Source organism: Nanorana parkeri, unplaced genomic scaffold (assembly GCF_000935625.1).
Source record: "Nanorana parkeri isolate BGI_ZX_2015 unplaced genomic scaffold, ASM93562v1 scaffold1203, whole genome shotgun sequence".
Classification (NCBI taxonomy): Eukaryota; Metazoa; Chordata; class Amphibia; order Anura; family Dicroglossidae; genus Nanorana; species Nanorana parkeri.
The window spans coordinates 482,396-501,460 of NW_017307471.1; the positions used below are offsets into that span (position 1 = coordinate 482,396).

General features: G+C 39.3%; 1 protein-coding gene across 1 annotated transcript in view; it reads right to left on the reverse strand.

Moving 5' to 3' along the window:
* LOC108796967 (calpain-5-like) overlaps window positions 1-18,431 on the reverse strand; it is a 41,243-nt gene extending 22,812 nt beyond the window's left edge. The window contains exons 1-2 of the mRNA XM_018568536.1: window positions 18,278-18,431; window positions 8,370-8,542 (exon numbers count right to left, since the gene is read on the reverse strand). Of these exons, the coding sequence (XP_018424038.1) occupies window positions 8,370-8,534 (165 nt within the window). The 5' untranslated portion in view covers window positions 8,535-8,542; window positions 18,278-18,431. The remainder of the gene's footprint in view (window positions 1-8,369; window positions 8,543-18,277) is intronic.
* Between the last annotated feature and the right edge of the window lie 634 nt (window positions 18,432-19,065).

Below are 19,065 nucleotides of genomic sequence, written 5' to 3' on the forward strand. Positions count from 1 at the left end.
AAAGTGTGTGCATGCACTACTGCTGCTTTAAAACAATCTCTAAGTTAATACCTAACAAATGGCAAAAACATCAGTGGCCCAATATATGCTAAATATATGTAAATTAGCATTTTCTGCATATGCACAGGCACCTTTAGCAAAGAATACCTTGTCTTTATGGCAGAAAACTCAAATGCCAGTTCAAGTCCAGGTACTATTGTTTAAAAGGAGATCAGTACATAATGTACATTAAAAGTCTGTTTAATGGTAAAGTAAAGTAAGTGTAATATAAATGTAAAGTCTATTTAATGTTAATAAAATGTATGTGTAATGTATGTGTAATGTATGTACATTGTACATGCAATGTTTTGCATTTGTACTGTAAATTCTTTATTGTTGATGTCGGTGCTTCAAACATGCTTGCAAATACCCATGTGCCTCCTGGGCAGTATTGATAACACTAGAAATGTTGTCTGCATCTTTTATTTTTTAAAGGCCAATTTACACTTTTGAAAGCATTGCAGCTCATTTTAAAGGTATGTTGTAGGGCTTAGTCACAGCAGTTAAAAGTATGCATTTTCTTGCATTTGAACATGTGTTAACCCATTCATTTGGATTGGACTGTCAATGCACCCTAATGCACAAAAAAGCTCCTGCTTTATTTTTAGCATTGCTGCACAATGCAACATGTGTAAAGGTGCGATGAAACAGAGGAGCATATACTGTATCAGTGGGGTTGAGCAGACCTCTCTTTGTGTTCAGTACATTTACTTTGATTCCAATGATCTTAGAAAGCTGATTTTGCAATTCCTTCCGGTTACTGATGTGACAGAATGAGGGTTTGTTTCCTTAAGGTTTGCATCTTTGGAATGGAATGTCAGTATTTTAGGGGACAAGGTTGTAATGGAGCTTCATCTACATCAGGAAAATACAAGGTATGCAGGTAGTAATTAGAGAAAAATACCCCTCCGCACTAAATGTTCATTGCTTAGCTCACTCTGAATTTGGCAGTCTCTATATCCTGTGAAATGCAGAAGAAACTGCTTAGAGATTATTGATGCGTCTCTCAACTTTTGGAAATATCCAAAAAGAAAAGCAGTGTTTTTACATTGTATTGAAAGCTGGGATGTGTTACCTACTGCAAAATATTTGAAAAGACTTTGTGCAACTTGAGGGACTGAGAGATGCGATGCGGCCTCTGATTTCATAGAACTTGAGTCATTGATAGAATCATTGACGTCTATATCAGGCTGGCTAAAAGATGCGTAGGACTCATCCAAAGAGGCAAGTTCATTATTGTGTTCAATTCTACTATGTGAATTTGTCATATCTCTCTTGGTGACTGCAAAGGTTTTCAGACTTGGTCGTACATTAAGCAAACGCTTTCTAAAACCAACTCTATGGCAATGAGAGGCAATGAAAGTGCATGATGACACTAATATGAATTAGAAATTGCTTCAGCTCACTGCGGCCGCCAGAGCCCTTAAGTTCAGCCAAACAATTAAGGGTCTGGTTGGAAATTTTAGGGGGGACCCCACATTTTTTTCTGTTTTTTGGTGGTGGGGATCCCACTTAAAATCCCTACCAGACCTAAAGGGCTTGGTATGACTTTTTTGCGGGGGGGGGGGGGGACCTGGGGGTCCCTCCTAACATTCCTACAGGATCTAAAAGGTCTAGTATGGCTTGGGACAGGGACCACACGCTGTTTTTTTTAATTTCTTTTGTTTCGATTTTTTTTTATTCTGCTCGCCATCTCTGAGGTAGCAAGCAAAATAACCAAGATGAATGCTGCTCGGCAGCTTTCAGCTATTCATTCACTGCTTTTTGGCCCCTATGAGAATAAGGGCGAACAGCAGCGAGTGATCTGCCGTAAGATGTTGGATCGGCTGAGGTGAACGTGTTCTTCACTTTGGCTCAGACAAACTGTTTGGCTGAACCCAAGTGTACTAAAAGGGAGCTGAAGCCCAAATCAACAGTACTCAGCTGAAGTGAATAGCCGAAAGGCGTTCGGCTCCCTTCACTATGGTTCGGTTATTCACCTGGCTGCCTTTGGCAGCTTAGTGAATATACCCCTTACAATCTCTTTTGCAAACAGCAACAGATATTTGTCAGAGGCTGGACATCACAATCTCAGCTCCAAGACTGGAAGTGAGCCAAAGAAACAGATCTAACTTTAAAGCCCATCGTCCTAAAGAGTCCTTAAGAATTGGCAGTCTACATCCCTTTTTGAACTGTTTTATATCAGAGATTAACTTTTTTTCTTTCAAATATTTTTTTTAATTTAATTTATAGAAGGTTTTACAAATCCCAAAAGAGTATCCAACCCTTGCAGTTCAAAAGCACCACTGCAAGGGTAATAAAATAAATGACCAAGAGTTCTTCTTTAAAGTCAGCAATCTCTCTTCTATCCGAACCCTGGCTGTAATTATTTGTGCATGTCTACATTCTTATAGACAGCTTTTTGGGTTGTGAGGGGAAGATGAATCATTAAGTTACTGCTCTCTGCACAGTCTGAGGCCACTTAAATACATCATCTGCTGAATACACTACTATACACAAAATGCAGGTAATGTGTGGGCCAGACAGCAGGGCTGGCAACTGTGTAACACAAATAACAATTTCTGCAATTGGATATTATTTACAGACTTTTAAGAAATGATGTCTGCTTTTAAACACAACCACAGATCAACTACTTCCACAATCCTTTTGTAACATATACACATATAATAAAAATTCATACTAATTTCTGTCTTTTAACACTGTCTGATAAATGAAAATCTAAAGATACTATAGGAGAATGGGTTTTATCTATTTGAATATAAACTTCTAAAGTTTCTGTAGGGTTCTAATAATTTAAAAAAAAAAACTTTATATAATGTTTAGTCTTGTACACATTAAAAAGTCTGTGGCATTTGGCTGGTCCACTAACCTGTGGATTTAAAAGACGTACACAATTCCTGATCTTTTATCTTAGGTTATGTGTAAAAACTAGAAAAAAAAAAACTTTTAGAAATGTTTGGACACAGCAAAAAATCCACCTCTGCCTGCCATTTGACCAAAGAAAATGAAAGCAAGCATAGTTAGTGCTCACGGGTAACACCTCTACTTTTTATTGCTAAACTTTTTTCATCATATATCCCTTGTGAATTTTTCTGTCATGTAAACCAAGTCATGTAGATTTATGGAGTCTGACTACAGCCAGACATACACTGGAGACTTGTCTTAGGAAAAATATGCTTGCCCCGGAGACTTATGATTTGATCTAATTAATTGAATAAATAAATGGAAGTCAGACTTGGGATCTGGATAGTTGTAGGATGACAAATTAAAAAAATAAAAAGAACAGATTGTTATATAACCAAGTTCTCTACCCATAGCCATAGCTAGTGTTATATAATTTTAATTTGCATATATAACTGAGTAGCAATCCTCCTAAATGGGCAGTTCATACTTCTTTCTAATCGCTCAGATTAACCTTCTCTGTTGTGAACAATATAGAACAGGGCTCAAAATTTCAAGTCCTAAGTTACTAGCCAGGCCTTAATAGTTACTTGCCACAAGTTGTCCCACTAACCCCAACCCTGCCCCGGCCGTAACTCCGTCAGGTCAGCGGTGTGACGCAGAGTACAGAGATCAGTAACAACGCCGAGTACAGAGACCGGCGGTGCGATACACAGTACAGAGACCGGCGATGTGATGCACAGTACAGAGATCGGTGGTGTGATGCACAGTACAGAGACCTGCGGTGTGATGCACAGTACAGAGACCGGCGGTGTGATGCACAGTACAGAGACCGGCGGTGTGATGCACAGTACAGAGACCTAGTAGCGTAACCAGAGTAACCGGCGCCCGGGACAGGACAAACTCTTGCGCCCCCCCATGATATGTGCGGGAGTACAGGTAAAATGAGAGCATGCTGGGACATGTCGTAATTGAACTACAAGTTCCATCATGCCCTCATTGTCCCTGTACGCCAGCCAATTATGACCCAGAGAATAGTAACAAGCTGATTGGCAGGCTCCTGTCCTCCTTCTATGCAGTGGAGCCCGGGTCCCTGTAGGGAAGGAGCCTGCCAATCAACTGGTTATCATGGCAAGTGGACCGTGATTTACTTTTTAATCACCTTTTAATTTAAATTTAAGAATGTTTTTATTATTTTGTATTTATTTTTAAAAATTGTATTTAATTATTTTTTTTAACAATTTGTTTTCACTTAACTCTATCGCTATCACACAGGAGCTAACAATCCCCTGTGTGATAGCATTTGGAGGTGACAGGTTCTATTTATTGAACCTGTCACCTCCAATACAGGAGTTCTAGCACAGCACTGTGCTAAAACTTCTGTGACAGGTGAGGGGGAAGATGGCTCTCCCCCCTCACTTGGCAGAGGACGGAGCAGCGAGGAGAGAGGCAAGTGAAGGGGGGGGTGGCAGGGGGAGGAGGACAGGCGGATGCTTTTCCTCGGCCGCTCTGTAGCGGCAGTGACCGAGGAGAGAGAACTGACACAGCGATCGCCGCTGTAGAAGCGGCAGCAGTTCCCCCCTGAATTTTCACTCGCCCCCACGCAATTTTCACTCGCCAATTGCGAGGGGGCGAGTGGAAATTTTGAGCCCTGATATAGAACATTGTGTAAACAGAGTTCTAGTATCAGAGGAAATTAAAAACTAAATATAATATATGATGTTCGATCAAACTTAGCCCTGTACTATGGATCATTTAACCCATTCATGTTAGCAGAGGATCATTGTAAATGTATTGTTGCAGGCACTCTATATGTACATGTACTATATACTACATATAGAGTGCACTGAACAATAGATTTACAATTATCCTCTGCTAATATGAATGGGTTAAATGATCCGTAGTACATGATATGTAGCCCTGTACCCCCTTTTCCACTTACAGAGCTAGGTTATTTTTCTTTTAAATAAATATTAATGTATTTTAATGGTATCTATCTACCAGTAGCTGCCTCATTTCCCACCCTCGGCTTATATTCGGGTCAATACTTTTTCCCAGTTTTTTTTGCTAAAATTAGGTACCTCGGCTTATATTTGGGACGGCTTATACTCGAGTATATACGGTATGTAAGAGGTAATAGGGTGCATTTAATGCATTATATAAAGAATCCAGCTGATAAAAGTTAGATCAGGAAATTATTATCTATTATGTCTATTGGTACTCTCAGGCTGGCCAAACACGTGGAAATTAATTTGAGTAATCAAAATTATGATTTAATTTAATTTAAATCATAAAGACATAAATTGGTGGTTTGAGTTGAGTGTAAGAAGGTGGGATCAATTTACCTTTGTCGAACACGGCAAAAACAAAATACAATACATTTATTACATGACTGCCATATTATTTCCCATTTCAATTTCATTTTCATTAAAATCACAATTTTCCAACTTTATTGAAGCTGACAAGTTATTGGCAAGTTTGACTTCACTATTGACTGAATTCTGGTTGGTGATCAAACTTGTGTGTGGTAGAATGCTTAGTTTTTTTTAGAGGCTTACTCTCTATCATATCTTTGATACCCACTGGGACAAAACTGGTTAAAACTGATTTTAAAGTGTATGTCCACATTTGCAGCCAAATTGGGATAACACCTATTTTATATCAGTTACATGTTCTCATTCACATTGCATAAACTAAAAAAAAATACTTTAAAATGCTTTTTACATTTTAAATTGTTTTTACTTGGGTTAGGGTTTCCTAAGGATTAAAATTTCAGTTGCTTCTCCTATTTATGGTAAGGAGGGGCTGTGGGGGTGATGGGTTTGTTTATTATAATTTGTAAAGTAGATTTGAACACTGCCTGTCCCAATAAAGGATTACAAGATTTAAACCCTAGCTTCTGCAATGTTTGGTAATAAAGTTAAGGAGAGAAAGACAGGTATGGATTTTCCTTACAATCTCTATTGTTCCTCGGAGATGATGGTTAACATTGAGAATATCTTGTCAGATAATAAACATACAGTACATGAAAAATGATTGTGCATGTTTTTACCAGCAAAATCCTTTATTGGTCAGATTGTAAAACCATTAATAATTGTTTATGGCAGGTTAAAGTGGAAGCAAAGTTGTTACAAAAAAACTTGCCAACTGGCAGGCTTTCTATGACAAAATAGATTGTTTAAATCTCTTATGCCATAAAAGAATTTCCCTGCCATTCAGCAATTTTCTTTCTGTACACTGAGCTGTGCATGAGCAGGTCAGCGCACAGATCCAGCGTACCAGGATGAAGTAACTCCAGTTTGCAAGCACGGGAGTTCCGTCATCCGGACCCAGCCAATCAAGTGGCTGAAGACTTGAAACCTGGAAGAAGATCTGGGCAAAGATGTAAGTGCTGGCAAGGGAGAAGTGCAGTGTTGGAGGGGATTGGTTTGGCAGCTTGGTCATATTAGCACATTATGTCTAAAAGCCCTTTTTTTCGCTTTACTTCCGCTTTAAGTCTTTCACAAATTTGTTAGACACTGTTAAGGTGTCTTCTGTCCAAACATGGTCTTGTTATTTGAGCATATATTAGGAGCCCTTGTGTTTTAAGAATAGCACATATTTGTTCAGCAGATATGTTAATGTGCCTTCAGACATTGTACAAGACCAGTTTTTTCAATTATGGGGCATGCAAAGGATTCCCTGACTGTTAAAGATATTATATGTATTTGCTTGAATATCTCAGTCAGACTGCTAGGTGGGAAAGTATATAAATATAAACCTGTTGATGTCATACTTGAATAGCTGTTTCTATTTCTCCTTGCACAGACTGGCTTTAGTGATCTGAATGCAGGTGTGTACTCAAAGAATTAGACCTTCTACCGTGCTAAGTAGCACTACTTGTGACCAATGATGCAAAATCTAAATACTGTATAAGAAAGTAAAGAAATATGTATCAAAGCAACCAAAATAGATTAAGGAATGCAATACTTGAACTTAAAGATAGTGCCCCTTTTTTTTTAGATTGTGGCCTTATGCAGAGAGGGATACCATTTTATATTGCATTGTAGATGAACGATAGAAAATAAAGTCACTAAGAAAAGCATACACTGACTGACCATGGAAATATCCACTGGTTCCCATAGTATGGGAAGTACATCAGCATTCAAAATATCATGCTGAGACAATGGGAACCAAAAGGCCGTTCTTGATGGATTCTTTGGAAGTCAACTTCAATTCCCAACACAATGTTTGATATTTAGTACTGCTCGACAAGGAAGAGTCTGCCAGAGAAATGTCTTAATTTACTAATAGTGTAGAAAACATCTGGAACATTCTTTACTTTTCTTTTCGTCTGAGCTACTGGATCACATGTCCTGGCTACCATACCTCATGTCAACATCTGCAATGCTATAAACATAACATTTCACAAGCTATGAGAACTGGATGGGAATCATTGCTTGTTTCAACAAAAATATTAAAGTAGATGTAATTCCTAACTGGATGACATTTACTTTTCTGAAGCACTTTTTTTAGATGCTTCCTGCATACATGCACTTGCTCCAACATTGGCAGGAAGTCACTACGAAATCTGTACTCTATGCCATGGGCGTGCAAGACAGGGTGACAGCACAGGAACAACATTGGTAGACAGATATCCCTCCATAGCAAGAAGTACCTGGACAAGGTTCCTCGTGGCAGTATCACCAGGGATTCTTTTAACGAACGCTGCCGATATTATGAGATTGAAAACGACTTTTGAATCTACATTAACATATTAAAGCTTATATTAGATTTTAGTGACTTGGTTTAGATTGACTTTAAATATTTTCTGCTTTAACATCTGAGCAGGTAGACCCCAATTTTAGGCATTTTAAGAAGTTTAATGCACTAAGGATTTATGGAAGTAAGGTTAGCTTTGTCTTTTTAGTCCACAGCTAAGCCTTTTTCTAATCTGTGATACATCCACTGTTGATTGGAGTGCAGCAGGACTGGCAGAAAGTGTTAACTGAAAGTACGAATTTAGGAAGAAAACAGCAAATTTAAGGCAACATCATTGGCTAACCTTCTTGGAAGGGTTAATTGCACCTATATCTGGAACAGGATGAGCCTTTTCTGAACAAGTCTTTCAAACATTACATTTTTCGACTAGTGTGCATTACTAAAGGGTGTGATATTGAAACATGTATTATTTGAAGTATACTTAAACCAAAAAAAGAATAACTCTTTCTGAAGCAACAAAATGTCTGCCTGATATACAATGATATTCAGTGTTCGGGGATTACATGGAAGTGGATGGTAGACAGTTTCGGTTCAGATGTTTTACTGTCTTATACAAATTCTCCTCTATAAATGCTTGCAGCTTGTTTATTTTTTATGCTGGTATTTACCTGTCAGTAATATATATATAATTCATTAATTTGTTCACTGCTATGTTAGAAAAAACTTACCCCAGGCCGTTTCCACTCTATACTGTGTGGGGGAGCTTTGCTGTAGAACAAGGACTCATCAGCTGCTGGGAACTCTGGATCTTCAAACAACCTTCCTCCTTTCACACATTCTTTTTTTAATTCCAAAAAGTCTTGATTCTTAAAGGGTCTAACTGCAGGAGTCATTTTTTACACTAAAAAATAAAACAATGTAAGATTACATGTAAACTATTTCCCTATAAATCAAAGCATGCGTGTATGTACAGTATAATTTCAATAACAAGAAGAATACAAAATCTGTGCTTTCTTTAGAAGTGGGCCTACCTTTCTAGAACATGTGTAATAACACATACACTGTCTTATGTGTAACAATCTTCCTAATTATACAATAGAAAACACAGCAAAGGACAATGTATCATGCACCATCATATACCTATGAAGTTAGGAGGTAAACACAACATTTGGCTTGTGTACATCACTGCATGTGACATCTAGGGGCTGATTTACGAAGCCCAACACGCACACACGCAGGCTGCGTGCGCGTTTTTATGTATTTACTTACGCGCGTGTCGTGTAATATGCGCCATCGGCTGCACGCCACTATAATAAAAAATTGCAAGTGCTAGAATCATATTTCTACTACTGCCATACATGTGCAAATCATACATATGATACATATGTTATTGCTATGCTTCTATGCATACAAACATTCTACATAACACTTACAAACTGGTAAAAGACAGTATTCTAAAATAAGGTACTTACACACCAGGTACTTCGTAATTCTAGCAAACACGCGCACATGGCGGATAAATTTATGAGGTTAGTAAATCAACCCCCTAGAGTTGCAATCCATTTGCCAGCCAGAGCATTCCAGGTTGCTAAAAGCTGGACAGGGAGAAGTGTATGGTCCTTATATATCTCCGCCCCCTGCTCTTGGCAACCTGGCCAGAAAGCAGGTGGGAGGCACACTGCAAACATTGCCCCCAACGTAACCTAAAGAGATGCCATCTGAGGCAACAGCCCCAATAAAGGGATGACCATGGTTCCTGCAATCAAATCTTTATCAAATTCCTATGAAATGAAATGCTATTGGGTTTTTTGTCCTTACTTTTAACTTTTCATCTGTTACAAATAAAAAAAAGGCTAGGGACCCCCCCCCCCCCCCCCCCCACATCCAACACCAGACCCTTCACGGCTCAGTAGTGGAGTGCATCGCTAACAGTAATACTGTAGTAACTCGTGTAAAGAGAAAGCCAGCACTCACCAAAAAACCCCTAAAGCTTTTAATGAGGTCAAAGTAGAACAATCATATAGTGGAAGCAAGAACACCACCTGTATTATGCTTGATTCCACTATATAATTATTCTACTTTACCCACACTAGGCATGTAGACTGGTGTCCGCATTACTGGAGTATTGGAAGCACATGGATCATGTGCTTGACAGATACTAAACTGTATGGTCTTTAGCACTACGTAGGTAGGTTCAAAGGAGACCCTCAGCCGAGGGCTGTTGGGTGGCGGGTTCTTATGTATCATCAGGGCTCTAGAAGGTAAAGAGTAGGGTTGCACAGATACCAAGTACAGTACTCGGTACAAGTACCGATACTTTTGAGCTCCAAGACTAGACAAAAATTATTCAAAAATTAGGAGGCAGCTGTCATTTGTAAGGAGCACACGAAGCTCCTGTGATTTGTACATCTCTGTTTTAATGTATGATTTTGTTTTTATAAATATAAATAAAGGGATGCACAGATACCAGTATGAGTACTGGTACCTGCCGAGTACTGATACATTTTTGTTTATTGTCATGTGACAGTTTTTCTAAAACAATACAGACTAATGATTTCAGGACAGTGGTGGGACACCAGAGCCAGGTCCCAGCTGCAACCGCTACAACCCTGGTAGTTCTCATGAAAATGCCAAGTATCTGCACTGGTACTCGAAAAGTATCTGTGCATCCCTAGTAAAGAGGGAGTGTTTTATGCAGCTAGGCTGACTTTATTTTGTAACAAATACCATATAAATACAGACAGGCAGAGGCGGCTCTAGAGTTTGCGAGGCCTTAGGCGAAACCTAAACATGAGGCCCCACTCAGGCCTGTGGTGTCTCACCAGGGCTCTGTGGGGTCTCACCAGTCTGGTGAGACCCCACAGAGCCCTAACAGGATATTTATAATTTAGGTAAAAGTTGAACAATTTGGTCCTAGTGACATCCATCTAATTTTAATAGTAGTGCTATTGTTAGGCTCCCTCTTTAATAAAATGCAGCAGTCTTGCTGTTCTGTAAGCAAATCCATGAATAGTGCAGACAGTTTGATTGAATCTGATTGTAATCACCAGCACAGCATGTTTGCCTCTCAACTGAAAATCAAAAGTAAGATCTGTGACCAGAAAAACCCTGCTGGACTCCGGCTATGCACAGAATGCAAGCTCATTACTGGACAATGAGATGTTTTTTTAATAATTATTTTTTAAGCTCACTAGTTAACCATTGCTGTAATATTTACCTGATGATAATATATGACATACACTTAAATAGAACATGTGTAAATTACATATATGCAATATCATGGCATTTCCTTAATTTATAAGGGGACATTCAAATCTCCTTTAATCTAAGCTCTATTTGTCAGAGGTCTCAGAGGCAGTTCCATTTTTATTTCACACGGTAGAAACAAAGCCGCACACAGCCGCCTCTCCACACTTTAGCCATTTATTCCAGCGTGTTAACACATGTGGGTTAACATGTGTTACCTTGTCAGCCTAGGGAAGCTGTGAGGGAGCATGGCTGCAGCTACCATCCAATCAGGAAGCCAGGCGGTCACATGATCACCTGCCAGGATCCTTGCTTCATTACTGCACCGCTGCTGGAAGAGGTAAGGGACAGTTGGAGATGGGAATACAGGATGCCTCAGGTCTGTATTTAATATACAGTATATATATATATATATATGTGTGTTAATACTTTTGTGTGCAGACTCTAATGCAATAGGCTGCATGCCTATGATTCCACCCCTTTGCTTACTTGCAACAGCTTACAGGGATTTCCCCAGCTGCAGATGATTGGGTGGCAGCGAAAGGAACTTCATTCTGGGTTCGGAGGAGCTTAGGTTTGATCTGACCCCAGTCCAAACCTATGCTCACCCCTAGCTGTGGTGCATTGTTTATTACACTCTACTGTAAGGTGTGCTGAGGTACCATTCACATATATAATATCTACTGTTGATTCTATTATTATCCTTAAATTTACCAATTAGAAAGTCACTCTCCCAGAATAAAGATGTGCATATTAAGTATATCTGACATGTACATGTTAGTTCTAGGTCAGTTAATTTCAGCCAGTAAAAGAAGGATAAGGATGACAGACATGTAAAAGGCATCTTTTAAAAAAAAAAGACAGCAATAACAGCATTAATATCTATTGTACTTCATATGAGGTGCAAACAGCCCAATATTTTTACTTGAGCACTCCCAACTACTATTTATTTATTTCTATTAATGGTATGTATGTAGCGCCAACAATTTATGCAGCACTTTACATAGTGCACATTCACATCAGTTCCTGCCCTCAAAGAGCTTACAATCTAAGTTCCCTATCTCACATGCATTCATACAGGTCAATTTGGACCGGCGCCAATTAACCTTCCAGCATGTCTTTGGAGTGTGGGAAGAAACCGGAGTACCCAGAGGAAACCCACGCAAGCGCAGGGAGAACATGCAAACTCCTTGCAGATAGTGACCTGGCTGGGATCTATGGACACTTGAGACCTGAAATTACTTAAAGCTGCAGGGGTGTCACTGAGCAAAAACGTTTCAGTTCAGATGACAAAGTCTAGAAAACGAAAACATTTCTAGCTGTCCTGTTCTGAACCAAGATTTGTCACTGCAGCAAGGATGCTCCCTGTACATACGACACCTTCGTGTACATGAAATATGACCTGCAAAGAAGGGCCGATACGGTGGTGATAGCACTTAAGGCATGCTAAAGTGGCTTCCCCAAATGCCAAGCAAGTCAAAGCAATAGGTTTTTTTTTTTTATCCCTTCCTTGCTACATTGTTAAGCCACTGTGAGGAAGGTCCTGTGTCAACTATGAGATACTGGAGTCATAGGTTACACAGGGCTGCAGAATCCCTGATCTGAGTAACCTACATGTCCTTACCCAAAAGTAACAAGTATTCACCCTCCCAGCACTGAACAAAATGGAAGAAGAGTAAAGGATAGTAACTGCTGGGTTTTGGGTATTGGAGGGGGAGGGTGTTAACGCAAACATGTTGCAAATGAACAAATCATAGGTTTGATATCACAGCATGATGAACAAGGGTCTATGACACAATCAGCAAAACAGTAAAATGTTCCTTTACCAGCACAAAATAAATAATTACTGAAAATACCCAATGACTTCCTTCTCATAAAGTGCAGTGCAGTGAAATATTGATCCATAAATTATGAGAGAGGATATAGCGGTAATAAAAAAAAATTATCATAGTAAATACCTCTCAGCAAAAGGATTTTAATTCTCAGCAAGTGAATCCTGTGTGTTCCTCTCCTAGAGGAATACAGAGATTACTTTACTGTTAATTATTGTTCACCGCAACAGAATAACGACCTGAATTAAAATGTAATCACTACGGTGAAACATCAAGCAAATCATCAAAAACAAAACTCTGATGTTTCATAATCATTAAAAATAAAACACGATTCTGTAAATGCAAAAAAACAGCATCACCCGAAGGAGCACTTAACAACATGCCAAGCTGGAACTGTAAGTTACCTATTTCATGAAAAGAGCCCCACTGTAACTAATGCAGATCAGAGGGATCCTAATATGCATGAAATGTGAAGAGCTCTCTGGTGAGCACGGCTGAAAATGATGAGTTTTTTTATCCATTTCATGTCACTAATTATTTTCTCTTCAATTTTTATTGATGTAAATTCAATTATTTTAATGAGCCAGAATTGTGTATAGGAGGTACACTTACCAGCTGATCAACTACAATTACCAGCTGTAAGGTGATAATGTTGTATTTGTGCAATTTTGCTCTTTTATACATTTTAAATGTTTGTTGCAGTTCAGAATTGAATATTCTGTATAATAAAACACATTTCAAATTAAAGCAAAACTGAACAAAGAGACGAGGATGTAGAGGAAGGGAGAATAGGACCTGCTGGGAAAGAGAAAGAGGAAAGTGAACCTCCAAGGGCAAAGCACAGGTTCCCTTTAAAGTAAACCTGTCACCAAGAAAAGAGCTCTGCAACAGTTAGACTAAAAGGGGTATTCACTAAGCTGCCGAAGGCTATTTCGGCTATTCACTTCTGGCTTGTACGGCTGATTTCAGCCGTACATCGGCTCTGTACAGCTGCCTTCGGTTAGTCGAACATACTCTGCTCTGGATGGCGGTAAAAGCACACGCATGAAAAAATTATGGGTTTTTTTTAAAAATATAACACTAAGTAGCCAATTAAGTCACTCTCCCAGAATAAAGATATATATATATATATTTGCCTGAAGTTCAGCTCAGTTTCATTGTAGTCATTTAAAGAAGAAGAACTCTGGGCAACAGCATTCTTAACTGTTCATTTTTGTCCAGGTGCTAACAAAAAAAAGCTATAGTCACCTGAACCGCTTAGCCGGCTGTCTGCTTCTCCAGTCACTGAAGCCTCCACTGCAGCATTGGAATGTTCCTCAGCTTCCTCACATCTATACAAAGAGTATAGAAAGTAATGATTTACAGGACCTTAGAATGCTGTAGAGGAAGGGGAGAGAGTCTCCAGGGACCGGTATAAGAGAAAGCCGGCTGGGATGATTAGGTGAGTATAATTTTTCATTTTTAGCAGCCAGACAAAAATTAACATTTAACCCCTGCATTGGGGGGTAGCCCCACTACAAGGGTTAAGAAAAATTCTGCCCAGAGTTCTGCTTTAATTTGTAAGATACCAAGCCCCACATTTTTCACTACCTATTAACTCAGCAATAGTAGCTCCTATTAAAATGCAAGAAAATAATTCTGTGTTTTCACTTTGAGTTTGCTTCACGGTTCACGGATTTGCTTTAAATGAGCTGTTAATAAATCATTGCTCTGAAAGGTCTTGGCATTTGTGCTGTCTAGCTGGTTTAACAGCTGGATCTTGTCTTCTGGAACTGAGAACTAACCATATTTGTCTCAATGTGCAGTAAAGAAGATGTGTGGAATTCTGACATTGTGAAACAATACTGCAGTGTTATAGCAAAGACATAACAAAGTACAAACTCATTTTACTCAGCTTAGTACTGGAACATAACGTTTTTTTTTCATCTGTGTTTGGGCTGCTGTAAAAAATGAGTAGCAGGAGAAATCAATATACACGGGCTGCTGGATGACCTAAAGGAGGGACCCACCCCTTCCCTCTCCATTTGGCTCAGTCACTCATTCATAGGTTTTAAACAAGCATGCAATGCTATGCGCTTTGCAAACTGCCATAGATTTACTATGTATAAAATGTTTGTATGCAAAGCAGTGGCTTTATATATATAACTGAGAAGAAAAGATATAGAAAAGCTTGTAAAAAAATATCAAAATGACCAGTGGATGATATATTTACTTTTAGAACCCATTGATAAGAGCACACATTTATTTATTTATTACAGGTATTTATATAGCGCTGACAATTTACGCAGCACTTTACATAGATGCACATTCACATCAGTCCCTACCCTCAAGGAGCTTACAATCTAAGGTGACTAAAAAGGTCAAAGACTGTAGGTTCCCTAACCCGACACATATTTCTCTATATAACAACAAATGCTACACATCTTGGTTTCAAAACCAAAAGCAGGTTAATAAAACATTCTTTGATTATTTTTGTTATCTTTATTTCTGAAAATCTGGAGCAGTTGCTCATGGCAACCAATCAGCTTCTATGTTTCATTTTCAAATCTTAACTGGAAAAAATTGAAGAGAGAAGCTGATTGGTCACTATAGGCAACTGCTTCAGATTCTGCTTGCTCCAGTTTTGATCAATTCCCCCCATAGTTTTTAGCACTAGAAAGCAGCCAGGGTTCATGTGTGAGCCCCAAACTGTACAAAGTTGCCTGCCATCACATTTCAGAATTAAATATATGTTGTTTTAAAGCCTTGGCTGTGCAATACAAAAACATAAATACATACCTCTAGACATGCAGAGAGCGCAAGAATGTTAAGCAGAAGCAACTGAGATTTCAGTTTACTGTAAATGGAATTTTATAGCCATATGGTCTGCGCACACTGGGGCTGATTTACTAAAGGAGAAGAACATGTGTACTTCGACTGTGAAACTTAGATTATGGGATGAAAAAAAATGAAAAATCGACTTTGCAAAAAATACTTGGAGGGTTATTCACAAAGGTGCCAAAAGGCAGCCGATTGAGTAACCCACCCCGAAGTGAGCCGAACGCTGTTCGGCTATTTACTTCAGGCTTGTACAGCTGATTTTAGCCGTACATTGGCTGAAATCAGCCATACATCGGCTGTTTAATTGCTCAGCGGGCACAGTTCATAGGCAGTTACTTTACAACAGATGTGATTCCTCACCGTTATCCAGGAAAATAAGCTTGGCTTCTGCCTCAAACGCTGACATAAATCACCCGATCAATGTACCGACTGATTGTATCAATTAATCATTGTCCTTGTATACTTTCAATCAGCGTTACACTTATGTATTAATCAAACAGTTTCTTTTTGGAGCAGTTGTTAATACTTGCCGGCTCCTCCGTGCTAGTGCAACCTAAAAGGTGCCCATACACCTGCCGATTATGGTACGATAATCGTGGGTGATCCCGCGATCGCACGATAATTGGCAGGTGTATGGAAGGCGTGCAACCGTTTCTACTGTACGGTCGCACGTCTTTTGTCTCCCGAGCAGGCTTGAAAACCCGCCGAGAATCGTACGATTCTCGGCGGGTTAGTGGCGTTCTTGGGAAGACAAATGCCGCATGGGCCGGTGTGCGCAAGCATTGGGCTTGCGATGCGATGCCTGTTCAAGATGGGCAGATTGTATGAGCTTTTAATTACTTTACAACCATCGCACTATGAAAGTCGTGCAATAGTTGTAAAGTGTATGGCCAGCTTTAGTATCAGAGGAAAATCGCATTATTGTTTTTCAGGAGTGTGTGTGTGTGGGGGGGGGGGGCCCTCCAGCATGTACGGGTATGTGTGTGAGTGTGACAACGCTGTCAATCGTTTTAAATGGTGTAGTGGTGCAATATTTTTGTAGTTGCAATCTAATAAAGCAAATCTTTGGTAAATTATACATGCCTCTGGTCTTAAGCGACTTCTCCAGCTTGTGCATTATCTATGCACAGGCAATTTGTCGGTTCATATGCTACTTGGGTACAGACTGGAGCCCGTTATTGCTATGTGGTGTAGTGAACCACTGTTTATAAATGCATATTTGAATTAGTTCCTCAATATTTTGAGTAGGTGCAACAGGGCAGACTACAGGCATGCAGAGGGAGTGGGTACATGAAGCTGAAAATGTACCTTTACATTTAAATGGCAGTGTGTAAGTGCTGCCAACCTAATTACACTGCCCAAGCTGAACTGGAGGATAAAGGTGCCCAACTTACAATTTATCTGCAGATTTTCTGTGGTCAGATGGAAAAAGTGCAACAGATTGGCCCAGGTGGAGATTACTCCATCCACACAGTTTAGTGTAGATGGAGGAATCTGTTGCACCTTTTCCATCTGACCACAGAAAATCTGCAGATAAATTGTAAGGTGTATGGCCAGCTTAACAAAGGTGCACCTGAGTAGATTGCTATTGAATGAGCAAGTAGTTACTATATTTATAAATTAAGTTTTTGGGATGGGATACACCATAGAATGAATTCTTGGTTACCACACAATGTTCTTTGCCTCATTAATTAAAAGTAGTATTCACTATTTAAACCTTTTTCAATAGTGAATTCAGACCAACTAAATATATATTGGTCAGCAAAGTATTTTTTTTTACATTTTTGCCCAAGCACTTACAGTCATCATGTTTCCAAACAGCCAGCTCCAACTCTCTCAGTTCAGCTTCCCTGAACTTCCTGTCCAGTACAACATCACAAGGGACAGAGCAGTCTCCAGCAGCTGTCCATCTACTAGCTTGCAAAGGAAGAAAAGTGGATGGAAGAGAAAGGAGCAGAGGAGAGGCTTGCTTTGCTGAGCCTGTGTGGTTGTGGAGACACACACAGCTTACTAGCACACACAAGGGTGGCTCTATAGAACCCTGCAGGGGAAAGGAGCCACCCTCAAAAAGGAAATCAGGGCCAGTGCTCAGGGGACCAGCTGATTCTGCAGGAAAATAAAACTTTTAAACATCAAGGAGCAGCTTTCATTGTAACTGATTTAATGAGCTTTTGATATAGTCTACAAATCTTATGACATCACTTTTGATATCACTTTAATCTCCTAGAGTAAATGGTAACAGTTAATACTTGTGACTAGCTGGATCTTGCTCAGGAATATGTCTATACAATGAAATTATGCCTATATAATGAACTATACATTCAAAGCTATATTAGTATAGAATGCAAAAACATATTTTTACATGGAAAAATAATTAAACCCAGCAGATATTTTTTTTGCAGAAACATCAATATTAACTTTTTTGGTAGCTGCGGATTTGTTGTGCAAACCTGTCAAATTTCAAATAAATACATGCTGACCAAAACAATCTGTTGATGGCTGAGTGAAACGCTTGGAAGGCCATGAAAGATCATTTTCCCTATAATCAGACTATATCATGCTGCAACAGATACTCAGTTTTCTGTACGATTCAGCTGATTTAGGAAACCCCAAGTTAAATACTAAATGCCGCAATCTATACTGTTTACAGACACTAAAAAAGAACTTGGAAACAAAATGTTGTTACACTTCTTTCTCTTTGGAAAGATGAAAACCATCCTGTACTTGTTCTGTCTTACCTCTGAACTCTGATGTTTTCTATGCTCTGTCAGCTCAGTGAAAAACAATCCCAAAATCAATATGTTAACATGTTCCAGCTGCTACGACAGTGCAGAGCTGCTGACCGTGCCAAGGTGGTATTCATTATAAGGGGATCTTGAGTTCTGCACAAAGTTTTAAACCTCATACTCCTGCTTTGTTTTAAAGGGTTGTGACTGTGAGTCATAAGAGAAGGCTGAGATTCATCGACCTAGGGCTCTGGGAGGTGTAGTCTGGAGCCACACTTAGTATAAAACCGATGATGGGAAGGAGGGGAGTGGTGCAAATCACAAGAGTAAGACACTGTGTAACTGACCTTTTCTGAAAATCTCTAGCCAAGCTAACACAGAATGCAAGCTGTTTATGGTTCGTCCATGCTTTCTGCTTTATTAAACAGTAACTCCACTTTAGGAAAGATAAATATGAAAAATTCTTAAAAATAAATATAGCATATACTGTATAATTGTGGCACAAGCCATTTTGCAATTTAATGTTATTAAAAATGACCTTTTCATTCAAAATTGTAGCCGATGTAATGTTCTAAATCTGTCAAAAGAAATGTAATGGAATATGGCGACCTGGAGAAATACTGTACACAGTGTACAGAACTCCCTCAAGGTGGCCATACACTCTACAACCATCGCAAGACCATAGTCTTGCGATGGTTGTACAGGGATTAAAAAAACGTACGATCTGCCTATCTTGGACAGGCAGATCGCACTCTCGATCATCGCAAGCCCGCCCCCCTGAGGGGCGGGCTTCCGATGAC